The sequence below is a fragment of the Chionomys nivalis genome, chromosome 6 (genome assembly GCF_950005125.1).
Source record: "Chionomys nivalis chromosome 6, mChiNiv1.1, whole genome shotgun sequence".
Classification (NCBI taxonomy): Eukaryota; Metazoa; Chordata; class Mammalia; order Rodentia; family Cricetidae; genus Chionomys; species Chionomys nivalis.
The window spans coordinates 30685727-30699414 of NC_080091.1; the positions used below are offsets into that span (position 1 = coordinate 30685727).

Below are 13688 nucleotides of genomic sequence, written 5' to 3' on the forward strand. Positions count from 1 at the left end.
CCCTTCTTTTGCTTAAGTACCTATTTTCTTGTGTATTGTCTATTTCATCTTTATTCTAAATCTTGAATTTGATAACTGACTTAATTTATAGTTTGCTCTAAAGGTTATTTTCACTAATAGCCAGATTTTCTTTACAGAAGAGTATATAAAATATAAGTTGGCTGCTAATAGATATTCTAATATGAGTTCTTTCTTTCTTATATTATCTGTGCCAAATACAACATATATATAATAAAAATGCATGAACATATGTAAATATATATATTTATTGACACTTCTGGTGTAGGAAAATTTAATTTTGAATTATTACTAAGGAATATATATCTTCACTGATGATGTGGTATTTAAAATTATTATAAAAATTTTATTATACTATGCTTTTTTCTTAAATACTATGCTTAATTTATTAATAGCTTTAAAAATAGTATGTTAATAGTATGGGGGAGGGGGAGGGAAATGAGAGGTGGTGGCAGGGAGGAGGCAGAAATCTTTAATAATTAAATAAAAAATAGTATATTAAATATGTAATATTTAATCAGAAGATATTCATGAACAAGTAGGCAATTAAACAAAAATATATTATTTTATGTTACATTTTTCAGCTTCATCCAGGGTATAATAATGGGAGATCTCAAGGCATAACTCTCTATGTAAGGTCAATGTGGGTGGTATATCTGTCTATTCATTTTTCCTTCAAAATATGCAGTAGGGCTTTTCATATAACATATAACAAAAAATGTCAGTACTAAGAGCATTCTGGCATTTTTTTCAGTTTTAAGAACTGTAGAAGGAGCTGCGGGCAGGCCTGCTTTTCATCCCGCGGGGCTCCCGCACAGCTAGCTTAGCCCTGGAAATAACGACACACAAACTGTATTCATTTAAACACTGTCTGGCCCATTAGTTCCAGCCTCTTATTGGCTAACTCTCACATCTTGATTTCTAATAATCTGTGTACCACCATTTCTAATAATCTGTGTACCACCACGAAGTGATGACTTATCGGGAAGATTATAACCACCATCCATCTTGGGTAGGAGAAGCATGGCGACTGCCTCATTGCCTTCTTCCCAGCATTCTGTTCTCTCTACTCCACCCACCTAATTTTCTGCCCTATTAAAAGGCCAAGGCAGTCTCTTTATTAACCAATGAAAGTAACACATAGACAGATGACCCTCCTACATCAAAGAACTATTTTTTAAAATATATAAGTATTAAATCATTTACTTAAAATGGAAAAAGATATTTAGTTATTTTCTGAGATAATACTTTCAATTCAAATTAATGGAGTATTCAATTCTTAATTAAGAAAATATTATTATTTTATAGTTTTATGACATAAAACTGTAGTTATGAACTTTTAGAATAACAATTTGTCTATTTAATGATTTTTAATATTTTCTGAATTGAACAACCCTATGAGTTCGGCAGCTATATCTTGTCATTCTTCACTGAACAAATAAACTGGACTTTAAAAGAAGTGGTTACCCATGGTTGTACATTTGTCAGAGAATGAAGCCTTCACATCTATATCTTAATATCTCAGAAAGAGGTTTTCTCTCCATTTGATAGCATAGTTTTCTCCCAGTATAATACTTATGCTGAAGCCAAGAGGAAGCCTATATCACATTCTTTTTTCTAACACATCAACACTGTGTTTGATAATAATTTTCCATTTATCTTCTTCTGTACCCCTCAGCAGTAGAAACAACTCACTGTTTCATGTACTGTTTCATGTAGTGATAAGAATTCTTAGCTGTTAATGGGTATAGTGTAATAGATTTTGTTTTGTGTATACCATTTCATGTGCAAATTCTAAGACTCTATAACTCATACTTAAGCTATATCAATATTTATGATATAGTTAAATAAATACACTATATAAAATATATATTTTGTATATACATGTTGTTTATGCATACATGCACTGCATATATGTGTGTATAAATTTTCATAAATAGTAATGTATTTCTGATAGTGTACCAGGCTTTTTCTTTTGGGCCTCCAACCACCTCCCAAATCATGACATAGAGACTTATTAGTTTTGAATGCTTGGCCTAGGTTAGGTTCATTTCTGGCTAGGTCTTTTAACTTAAATTAACATGTTTCTCTTCATCTACCTTTTGCTTTGGAATTTTTTACTTTTATTTCTGTATGTCTTACTTTCACTGCTTCTCATGTCTGGTTAGGGCTTCCAGGTTTCGTGCCCCAGGCTTGTCTCTCTCTTTCTTTTTGCTCTCTCTTCCTTCTCTTCTCTCTTTCTTTTTGAGCCTAGATTTCTTCTTCTACTTATTCTTTTTGCCTACTAGCTCCACCTGTCCTTTCTATGCCTACTTCTTTATTAGACCAATCAGGTGCCTTAGGCAGGCAAAGTGAAACAGATACAATACATATTTACATAATTAAACAAATGCAACATAAACAAAAGTCGCACATCTTTACACAGCTAAAGTAATATTCCACAGCATCACATCTTTGTCAGTTAAAATAATATTCTACAACATGATAGCATCTCTTTTAATGCAAGGAGAATACTAGGAGTGCTTTATGTTCACACATCACTCTTACCTTCCTAATGCTATGACCCTTTAATATAATTCCTCATGTTGTGGTGATCTCCCACCATAAAGTGATCTTCATTGCTCCTTCATAAGTGTAATTTTGCTACTGTTATGAATTGTGATGTAAATATCTGATATGTGACCCCCGTGAAAGGTTATTTCCTAAGGGACTGCAGCCCACAGGTTGAGAATCATTGACTTAGCCAGTCACACAATTGATGAACTCTGGTTGGTAGAAATTTGATTTTAAGGTTGTCCTAGCATCTACTGATAATAAGCACCAAATACAATGATTAACTTTGTGTATGAACTCCTTTTAGCAAACATAAATTTTGAGGGTTTTTAGGTTGCTTTAACTGTTTGGTATTTTGTCTCCCTATTGTGATTTAAATAGCTGTATATTATACCTTTATTAGAAAACACCACTGCACAAGTGACATCCACGGGGAGTCTCATATTTCAGAACTTTGAGGAGGCCATGACTGGGGTTTATACATGTTTCCTCGAGTACAAACCGACTGTGGAAGAAATTGTTAAAAATCTTCAACTGAAATACGTTGTTTATGGTAAGAAGCAAATTTAATTATGTTTTAACATATCTTAATGTTTTGAAATGATTAAACATTTTAACAGGTTTGTCATTTTATATATTTTTATAATTTAAAAAGTTTTTAAATTTAAATATATTTTGGTCATATTCTTTCCCTTGCCCAAGTCCTTTCGGATCCTCTCCCCATCTATACTCAACCTTACCTTAAGTTCTTTCTCAAAAAACAAAATAACCAATGCATCAACAGGATGCCCCAAACCAAGAAAACAAAATAAAGCACCACCTCCAAGTAAACAAACAAAAAACCAAAAAAACCCTCCTAACTGTATCCAAATAAAAGCACACAAAAAACCTGTGGGTCCATTATATGTTGGTTAACTGTTTTTGAACATGAGACTTGCCCTGGAATGTTTCATACACCTAGTGCCACTTCATTGGAGATGACTCATTTTCTCTCTCTTAGCATGTGTAAATTATATTTCAGTTAACCTTACCTCTAGTGGCTAGGTTTCTTTCTTCCCTTCTTTCCTCTCCCTCCCTCCCTCCTTCTTTCCCTCCTTCCTTCCGTTTCTTCCTTCTTTCACTTCTTTCTTTTGTTTCTTTCATTAATGCATTTAAGAATAAAACAATATATGATAAAACAAAAGCTATCACATCAAAGTTAGATGAGACAAACCAACAGAAGGAAAAGAACCCGAGAGAAGGCAAAGGAATCAGAGACCCAGTCATTCACACTCAGGAATCCCTTAAAAATGCAGACCTGTGCAGGCCTTGTTCCTGCTGCTTCAGTCTCTGTGTGTTCCTATGGGCTTTGCTTCTATTGCTTTAGAGGACCTTGTTTCCCTGGTGTCTTCAATACCCTCTGGTTCTTACACTCTTTCTGACTCTTCTTCCTCAGGGTTCCCTATGCCCTGAGTGGAGGGATTTGATGGAGACTTCCCATTTAGGACTGAGTGTTTCTGGGTCTCTCATTCTATGTGATTTTTGTCTGTGTGTCTCTATATTTGTTCTTACTTGATATAAGGAGGAAGCATCTCTGATGATGGCTGAGTAATGAGTGTAGCTAAATATCATTAGGAATCATTTTCTCACTACATTTTCTCTCTTCTTGCCTCCCCTCTTAGTATTATTTACTTTTTCTCTAGGTCCTTGAATCCTATCTAGTCTTAGCTTTTTGATCACTCAAACAGTGTTGGGTGGGCATGATTTCCATCTTCTGTAGTGGGACTTAAGTCAAATCATTTATTGGTCTGTTATTCCCACAACTTTGTGCCACCATTGCCCTAGCATATTTTGCAGGTAGTACACCATTGTAAATAAAGGGTTTGTGACTAGCTTGGTGTTTATGTTTCTCTTTTGAGGGCATGCAGAGTACTTTCCTGTACCAAAGATGCTGTAATATGGGGGTGAAGGCTGTATATCAACACTGGCTTGATCACCACGTTCAAAGAGTTGTGTAGGCATTGTTTTCAGCAATGGGCCTTGCTGTCAGTTTGTGGAGAGCAACTTAGCTGCGTCATTGTAGGTCTGGCTTAGTTTTTTAGGCTCCTCCATATAGCTTTCCACAGTGGCTGCATCAGTTCACACCCCCACCAACAGGTAATAAGGGATCATCTTACCCATATCTTCACCAGCATTTGTTGTGATTTTTCTTTCTTTTTTTTTAAATTTATTTATTGATTTCTTAAATATTTCTGCCTCTTCCCTGCCACTGCCTCCCATTTCCCTCCCCCTCCCCAGATCAAGTCTCCCTCCATCATCAGCCCAAAGAGCAATCAGGGTTCCCTGTCCTGTGGGAAGTCCAAGGACCACCCACCTCCATCCAGGTCTACTAAGGTGAGCCTCCAGACTGCCTAGGCTCCCACAAAGCCAGTACGTGCAGTGGGATCAAAAACCCATTGTCATTGTTCTTGAGTTCTCAGTAGTCCTCATTGTCCGCTATGTTCAGCAAGTCTGGTTTTATCCCATGCTTTTACAGACCCAGGCCACCTGGCCTTGATGAGTTCCCGATAGAACATCCCCATTGTCTCAGTGTATGGGTGCACCTCTCGCGGTCCTGAGTTCCTTGCTCGTGCTCTCTCTCCTTCTGCTCCTGATTTGGACCTTGAGATTTCAGTCCGGTGCTCCAATGTGGGTCTCTGTCTCTGTCTCCTTTCATCGCCTGATGAAGGTTAATATTCAGGAGGATGCTTATATGTTTTTCTTTGGATTCACCTTCTTATTTAGCTTCTCTAGGATCACGAATTATAGGCTCAATGTCCTTTATTTATGGCTAGAAACCAAATATGAGTGAGTACATCCCATGTTCCTCTTTTTGAGTCTGACTTACCTCACTCAGGATAGTGTTTTCTATTTCCATCCATTTGTACGCAAAATTCAAGAAGTCATTGTTTTTTACTGCTGAGTAGTACTCGAATATGTATATATTCCATACTTTCTTCATCCATTCTTCCATTGAAGGGCATCTAGGTTTTTCCAGGTCCTGCCTATTACAAACAATGTTGCTATGAACATAGCTGAGCTTATACTTTTGTTGTATGATAGGGCATCTCTTGGGTATATTCCCAAGAGTGGTATTGCTGGGTCCAGGGGTAGGTTGATCCCAAATTTCCTGAGAAACCGCCATACTGCTTTCCAAAGTGGTTGCACAAGTTTGTAGTCCCACCAGCAATGGATGAGTGTACCCCTTTCTCCACAACCTCTCCAGCAAAGGCTATCATTGGTGTTTTTTATTTTAGCGATTTTGACAGGTGTAAGATGGTATCTTATTGTTGTCTTGATTTGCATTTCCCTGATTGCTAAGGAAGTTGAGCATGATCTTAAGTGTCTTTTGGCCATTTGAACTTCTTCTGTTGAGAATTCTCTGTTCAGCTCAGTGCCCCATTTTATAATTGGATTGATTAGCCTTTTACGGTCTAGTTTCTTGAGTTCTTTATATATTTTGGAGATCAGAACTTTGTCTCTTGCGGGGTTGGTGAAGATCTCCCAGTCAGTGGGTTGCTTTTTTGTCTTAGTGACAGTGTCCTTTGCTTTACAGAAGCTTCTCAGTCTCAGGAGGTCCCATTTGTTCAATGATGCCCTTAGTGTCTGTGCTGCTGGGGTTATACATAGGAAGTGGTCTCCTGTGCCCATGTGTTGTAGTACTTCCCACTTTCTCTTCTATCAGGTTCAGTGTGTTTGGACTGATATTGAGGTCTTTAATCCATTTGGACTTGAGTTTTGTGCATGGTGATAGATATGGATCTATTTTCATTCTTCTACAGATTGACATCCAGTTTTGCCAGCACAATTTGTTGAAGATGCTTTCTTTTTTCCATTGTATACTTTTAGCTCCTTTATCGAAAATCAGGTGTTCATAGGTTTGTGGGCTAAAGTCAGGGTCTTCTATTCGATTCCATTGGTCAACTTCTCAGTTTTTATGCCAACCCGCAGTTTTCATTTCTGTAGCTCTGTAATAGAGTTTGAATTAGGGATGGTAATGCCTCCAGGAGATCCTTTATTGTATAAGATTGTTTTGGCTATCCTGGGTTTTTTGTTTTTCCATATAAAGTTGATTATTGTCTTCTCCAGATCTGTGAAGAATTTTGATGGGATTTTGATGGGGATTGCATTGAATCTATAGATTGCTTTTGGTAGAATTGCCATTTTTACTATGTTGATCCTCCCAATCCAAGAGCAAGGGAGATCCTTCCATTTTCTGGTGTCCTCTTCAATTTCTTTCTTCAAAGACTTAAAGTTCTTGTCAAATAGATCTTTCACTTCCTTGGTCAGAGTTACCCCAAGATATTTTATGCTGTTTGTGGCTATCGTGAAAGGTGATGCTTCTCTGATTTCCCTCTCTGCTTCTTTATCCTTTGTGTATAGGAAGGCAACTGATTTTTTGGAGTTGATCTTGTATCCTGCCACATTACTAAAGGTGTTTATCAGCTGTAGGAGTTCTTTGGTAGAGTTTTTGGGGTCACTTATGTACACTATCATATCATCTGCAAATAACGAAAGTTTAACTTCTTCCTTTCCAATTTGAATCCCTTTGATCCCCTTATGTTGTCTTATTGCTATTGCTAGAACTTTAAGCACTATATTGAAGAGGTATGGAGAGAGTGGACATCCTTGTCGTGTTCCTGATTTTAGTGGGATGGCTTTGAGTTTTTCTCCGTTTAATTTAATGTTAGCTTGCTGTAAATAGCTTTTATTATATTTAGGTATGGCCCTTGTTTCCCTAATCTCTCCAAGACCTTTATCATAAAGGGGTGTTGAATTTTGTCAAATGCTTTTTCAGCATCTAATGAAATGATCATATGGTTTTTTTCTTTCAGTTTATTTATATGGTGGATTACATTGATAGATTTGCGTATGTTGAACCAGCCCTGCATCTCTGGGATGAAGCCTACTTGATCATAATGGATAATTTTTCTAATGTGTTCTTGGATTCGGTTTGCCAGTATTTTATTGAGAATTTTTGCGTTGATGTTCATGAGTCATATAGGGCTGTAATTCTCTTTCTTGGTTGGGTCTTTGTGTGGTTTTGGTATCAGGGTAACTGTAGCTTCATAAAAGGAGTTTGGCAATGACTCTTCTGTTTTTATATTGTGGAATACATTAAGGAATATAGGTTTTAGGTCTTCTTGGAAGTTCTGGTAGAATTCTGCATTGAAACCATCTGGTCCTGGGCATTTTTTGGAGGGGAGATTTTTGATAACAGTTTCTAATTCTTCACAACTAACAGGTCTATTTAGATCGTTCACCTGGTCTTAGTTTAGCTTTGGTATATGGTACTTATCTAAAAAAAATGTTCATTTCTTTTGCATTTTCCAATTTTGTGGCATACAGGCTTTTGTAGTAAGATCTAATGATTCTCTGAATTTCCTCTGTGTCTGTGGTTATGTCCCCCTTTTCATTTCTGATCTTATTTATTTGCGTGTTCTCTCTCTGTCGTTTAATTAGTTTGGATAGGGGTTTGTTGATCTTGTTGATTTTCTCCAAGAACCAACTTTTTGTTTCATTGATTCTTTGGACTGTTTTCTGTGTTTCTATTTTGTTGATTTCAGCCCTCAGTTTGATTATTTCCAGTCTTCTACTCCTCCTGGGGGCGTCTGCTTCTTTTTTTTCCTAGGGCTCTCAGGTGTGCTGTTAAGTCCCCAATGTATGCTTTCTCCATTTCTTTAAGTGGGCATTTAGTGCTATGAACTTTCCTCTTAGCACTGCTTTCATCGCGTCCCATAGGTTTGAGTATGTTGTCTCTTTGTTTTCATTAAATTCAAGGAAGACTTTAATTTCTTTCTTAATTTCTTCCTTGATCCAGGTGTGGTTCAGTAGTTGACTGTTCAGTTTCCATGAGTTTGTCGGCTTTCTGGGGGCAGCATTGTTGTTGCCTTCTAACTTTAATCCATGGTGATCTGATAAGACGCAGGTGGACACTGATTTTTTTTTTGTATCTGTGGAGGTTTCCTTTGTTTCCGAGTATGTGGTCAATTTTCAAGAAGGTTCCATGAGCTGCAGAGAAGAAGGTGTATTCTTTCCTATTTTGGTGGAGTGTTCTATAGATGTCTGATAAGTCCATTTTCTTCATTACTTCCAACAATTCTCTTAATTCTCTATTAGGTTTATGTCTGATTGACCTGTCCATTGGTGAGGAGGTGTGATGAAGTCTCCTACTACTAGTGTGTGTGGTTTGATGTCTGCCTTGAGTTTTTGTAATATTTCTTTTACATAAGTGGGTGCTTTTATATTAGGGGCGTAGATATTCAGGATTGAGACTTCATCCTTCTGAATTGTTCCTCTTATGAGTATAAAGTGTCCATCTCGATCTCTTCTGATTGGTTTTAGTTTGAAGTTAGTTTTGTTAGAAATTAGTATTGCCACACCTGCTTTTTTCTTAGGACCATTTGCTTGAAAAACCTTTTCCCAACCCTTTACTCTGAGTAGATGCCTGTCTTTGTGGTTGAGATGTGTTTCTTGCAAACAGCAGAATGTTGGATCCTGTTTTCGTATCCAATCTCTTAGCCTGTGCCTTTTTATAGGTGAGTTGAGACCATTAATATTAAGTGATATTAACGACCAGTTGTTGTTTACTCCGGTTATTCCTATTGCTTTTAGTAGTAGAGTTTGTGTGTCTCCCTTCTTCGGGTTGTGCTGGTGAAGGATCGCTAGATGCCTGAGTTATTGTAGGCAGTGTTGGCAATGTTGGATTCCTTGGCTTGTGATTTTCCTTCTATTACTTTCTGTAGTGCTGGATTTGTGGCTACGTATTGTTTAAATTTATTCTTATCCTGGAAAATTTTGTTTTCTCCATTGATAGTGAACGATAGCTTGACTGGGTATAGTAGTTTGGGTTTGCATTCATGGTCTCTTAGTTTCTGCAGTACCTCTATCCAGGACCTTCTGGCTTTCATGGTTTCCATAGAGAAGTCAGGTGTAAGTCTGATCGGTTTACCTTTATAGGTTACTTGACCTTTTTCCTTTGCAGCTCTTAATATTCTTTCTTTATTCTGTATGCTTTGTGTTTTGATTATTATATGGAGAGGGGATTTTGTTTTTTGATCCAGTCTGTTTGATGTTCTGTATGCTTCTTGGATATTCAAAGGATTATCTTTGTTTATGTTGGCAAAGTTTTCTTCCAAAATTTTGTTAAAAATATTTTCTGGGGCCGGGCGGTGGTGGCGCACGCCTTTAATCCCAGCACTCGGGAGGCAGAGGCAGGCAGATCTCTGTGAGTTCGAGGCCAGCCTGGTCTACAAGAGCTAGTTCCAGGACAGGCACCAAAGCTACAGAGAAACCCTGTCTCGAAAAACCAAAATATATATATATATATATATGAGCTGTGGCTCTTCTCCTTCTTCTATCCCTATTATTCTTAGGTGTGGTCTTTTTATTGTGTCCCATATTTCCTGAATGTTTTGTGATGAGAATTTGTTGGTTTTGCTGTTTTCTTTGATCAGTGCGTTTATTTTCTCTATGGTGTCTTCAGAATCCTAGATTCTTTCTTCTATCTCCTGTATTCTATTAATTATGCTTGCTTCTGTAGTCTCTGCTCGTTGACCTAGATTTTCCATATCCAGCTGGTCCTCAGTTTGTGTTTTTTTCCTTGCTTCCATTTCAGTTTTCAATTCTTGGACTGTTTCCATTACCTGTTTGATCGTTTTTTCTTGGTTTCCCAGGGTATCATTTATGTATTTACTCATTTCTTCAAACTTTTTGTTATACTTTTCATCCATTTCTATGAGGGCGTTTTTTACATGTTGTTTAAGGGACTCTATTGCTTTCATAAAGTCAGTTTTTTCCTCTTCTTCTGTGTTAGGGTGTTCAAGTCCTTGTGTTGTAAGATCATTGGGTTCTGGTGTCTTCATGTTGTTTTTCAGATCGTTGGGTGAATTCTTGCCTTGGCATCTGAAAAACAACATCGATGATATCTAATGGGTTTGATTTAATTGTAGTGGGGCGATCTGCTCTCAGTGTGGGCTTCACTGTTTCATGCTTGGACTATCCCACCCCCGCCGGGTCTGCTAGCAGGTATCTCTACAGCTTGGCCCATTCGCTGGTGTCTCTGCCGCCTGGGCCTTCCTGCTCGCCGGTGTCTCTGCTTCCTGAGCCTGCCTGTGCCTGCCTGTGTGCCAGTGTCTCCGCCGCCTGGGCCTCAGGACTTTTTCTTATTAAGTCATTTGAAGTGGAAAGACCCACTTTCAATTAGGGTAGTGTGAGGTCGAAGATCCACCTTTCGTGATTTTTCTTTTCCTTAATGAAGGCCATTCTAACTGACATGAGATAAAATCTTAAAGTAGTTTTAATTTATCTTTTTGTAATGGTTATGGGTGTTGAACTCTTAAAAATAATTTTTTGTCCTTTGTGTTTTCTTTTGAGAACTCTCTGTTCAGTTCATTAGTGTACTTATTGTTTGGAAGTTTGTTTTGCACTTTAAGTTTTGCATCGTTGATATTCTGTATATTAACCCTATGTCTGATGTATTTCTAATTTGTTTCTTTTTTTTTTGGTTTTTTGAGACAGGTTTTCTCTGTGGTTTTGGAGCCTGTCTTGGAACTAGCTCTTGTAGACCAGGCTGGTCTCAAACTCACAGAGATCCGCCTGCCTCTGCCTCCTGAGTGCTGGGATTACAGGCGTGCGTCACCACCGCCCGGCTCTATTTTGTTTCTTTTGCTGTGTAGAAGTCCTAAAATTTCACAGACAGACTTTGTTAATCTTGAGGATGTGCCCCTTTGAAAATTCCAGTTTTAAATTAGTGTGTTCTTTTCTTTGTAAAAAATAATTTTTGAGAGTACTTAAATTATTAATTAGTAGTATATTTATACTGTTTTTATTCCTTCTTCTCCCTCAGCTCCTCTCATATAACCCTCATTCTCTAGAATTCACTAACCCTTTGTCTATAGTTGGTATCACCACACAAACACGCCCACATATGGTTTTGTATATGTGTGTGTATGTCTGTATATATAATTTATAAAATAGTATTTTTCCCTATGGCTTATCACAGATCTTTAGTGTTGTTTATCTCTCCTTCCTTCCCCTTCCTCTGTATTATACTCTCCACCTCCTCTGAAAAGATGAACAAGTGTAGCCAAAAGGCTATAGAAAGAAAACACAGGCATAATTACCAAAATAGAAAATAAGACCAAGAGCACAGGAAAAAGAACAGCAAAATGACAACAATCAACAGACACCTTTCAGTGATAACTTTAAATATTATTAGCTTCACTTTCCTAGTCAAAATGGAAAATGGGATGGGACTTAACTTTTTATTTGATGTTTTGTAATGTGTTTATTGCTTTTATATCTTTCTACCTAAATGAGCTGTTTTACTTATTTTAGTAATCATTCTTTTTCTCATTTGTTCTGTTCTTGCTCTCTCCTGTCTTGTGCTAACTGTAGTAGTATTTTTGTAAACTGTTTGGCATAGCAGTTAATTTTTTAAAGATTTATTTTGGTAATTATAGTTAAAGATAAATGTTTGCTATCATTATTTTAATTTTATCCTTTGCTGTTGATATGTTTATCTATCATCTAAATATTTGTATCTACTCTAATTTAATTTCCTACCGACTGGTGCAATTCTTCTTGTGAATGCTGGAAATGCAGGTATGAAGCAGTGTACCTGTCTGCTACTTTCCTTATTTTCAAACCATTTGTCTTATAGCTCATCATGTTTTATGGATTATATTTTAATCATTATATTTAGAATATTAAATTCATTTTAATGCTTTCTATATCAGTTTTCTTTATGGCTCTTCTAAAAAAATTAAAAATACTGATTTATATTTTCTTGTAGTTAGGGTGTTGGTAATTTTTGGCTTTCATTTGTTCGTCAATGAAAACTACTAGGTTTCCTTTGCAATTAAAAGCTGCCAACCTCTGCATTAAATTTGGGAGTAGTAAGTGTGCTTAACTTTTAAGCAAAGGTAGGAAATGGGCAGTGGTGAGGGATGGCAGTATGAATAGAGGACTCTTGCCCAAAATGTGATCAAGAAGCAGCAAAAGAACTCTTGTTTCACAAGGCGATCTTTTTTTTTTTTAAATTAGGGATTTATTTTCATTTTAGATTTATTGTATCTTTCCAGTAAGATTTTGAGATTTGCTTTAAATATATGTGTCTTCAATTCCAGATATTGTACTGGAATTAACTAAAACTAACTGTATATATTTATTAGAATTATATTTTAAAAAGTATTGTTGCTAATTATATCTCTGGAATATCATCTAAGAATTAATATTTTAAAACAGAACAGTTTGATTTCTTCTAAAATACAAATTTTAAAAGGTATGATGCCAGTATTTGAACAGTCGTATAGTGAGACCAACCTTCCTAGGTTTGAAAATTAGCCTTGATAACATTGGCAGTACACACAGCAAGATTCTTGTATCCTGATTCTTGTGTTCCAGATACAATAATAAGAATGTGAATCTTAAATGATGGCGAGGGTTAAATGAGTCACCGTTTTAGAATCCCTGTGATAATATTTAATACCGACTTACTATGAGAGAGGCATTTGTTAAGGAAGGCAAATGTAGCTGTTTATAGGAAATGAATATGAATTTGTTTCAATAATTATTTATTTGAAACAGTCACAATGCACTTGAATTGCCTGAATGATGATGTTTTTCTCTTTTCTTTTTAATGTTTGTAGCTTATCGTGAACCTCATTTTTATTACCAGTTCACAGCACGGTACCACGCGGCTCCCTGCAATAGTATCTATAACATTTCTTTTGAGAAGAAACTTCTTCAGATTTTAAGTAAACTGGTTCTTGACCTTTCCTGTGAGATTTCCTTGCTGAAATCTGAATGCCACCGTGTTAAAATGCAGAGAGCTGGTCTGCAAAATGAATTATTCTTCACATTTTCAGGTAAATATACAAAATACTTTTAAGAAAGACAATTTTTTTTATTCTTTTTTAATTAAAATTTCCAACTGCTCCCCGTTTCCCATTTCCCTCCCCTCCTCCCACACATTGCCCCCTCCCCCCACTCCCCTCCCACATCCCCACTCCTCTTCTCCTCCCCCCAGTCCAATCCCCCTCCCTCTCGATACTGAAGAGCAGTCCAAATTCCCTGCCCTACAGGAAGACCAAGGT

The 13688-nt window shown here is 36.8% G+C and overlaps 1 protein-coding gene across 1 annotated transcript in view; it reads left to right on the plus strand.

Moving 5' to 3' along the window:
* Positions 1-13688, plus strand: part of Zpbp (zona pellucida binding protein) — a 123643-nt gene that overhangs the window by 42484 nt on the left and 67471 nt on the right. The window contains exons 4-5 of the mRNA XM_057772361.1: positions 2975-3124; positions 13242-13460. Of these exons, the coding sequence (XP_057628344.1) occupies positions 2975-3124; positions 13242-13460 (369 nt within the window). The remainder of the gene's footprint in view (positions 1-2974; positions 3125-13241; positions 13461-13688) is intronic.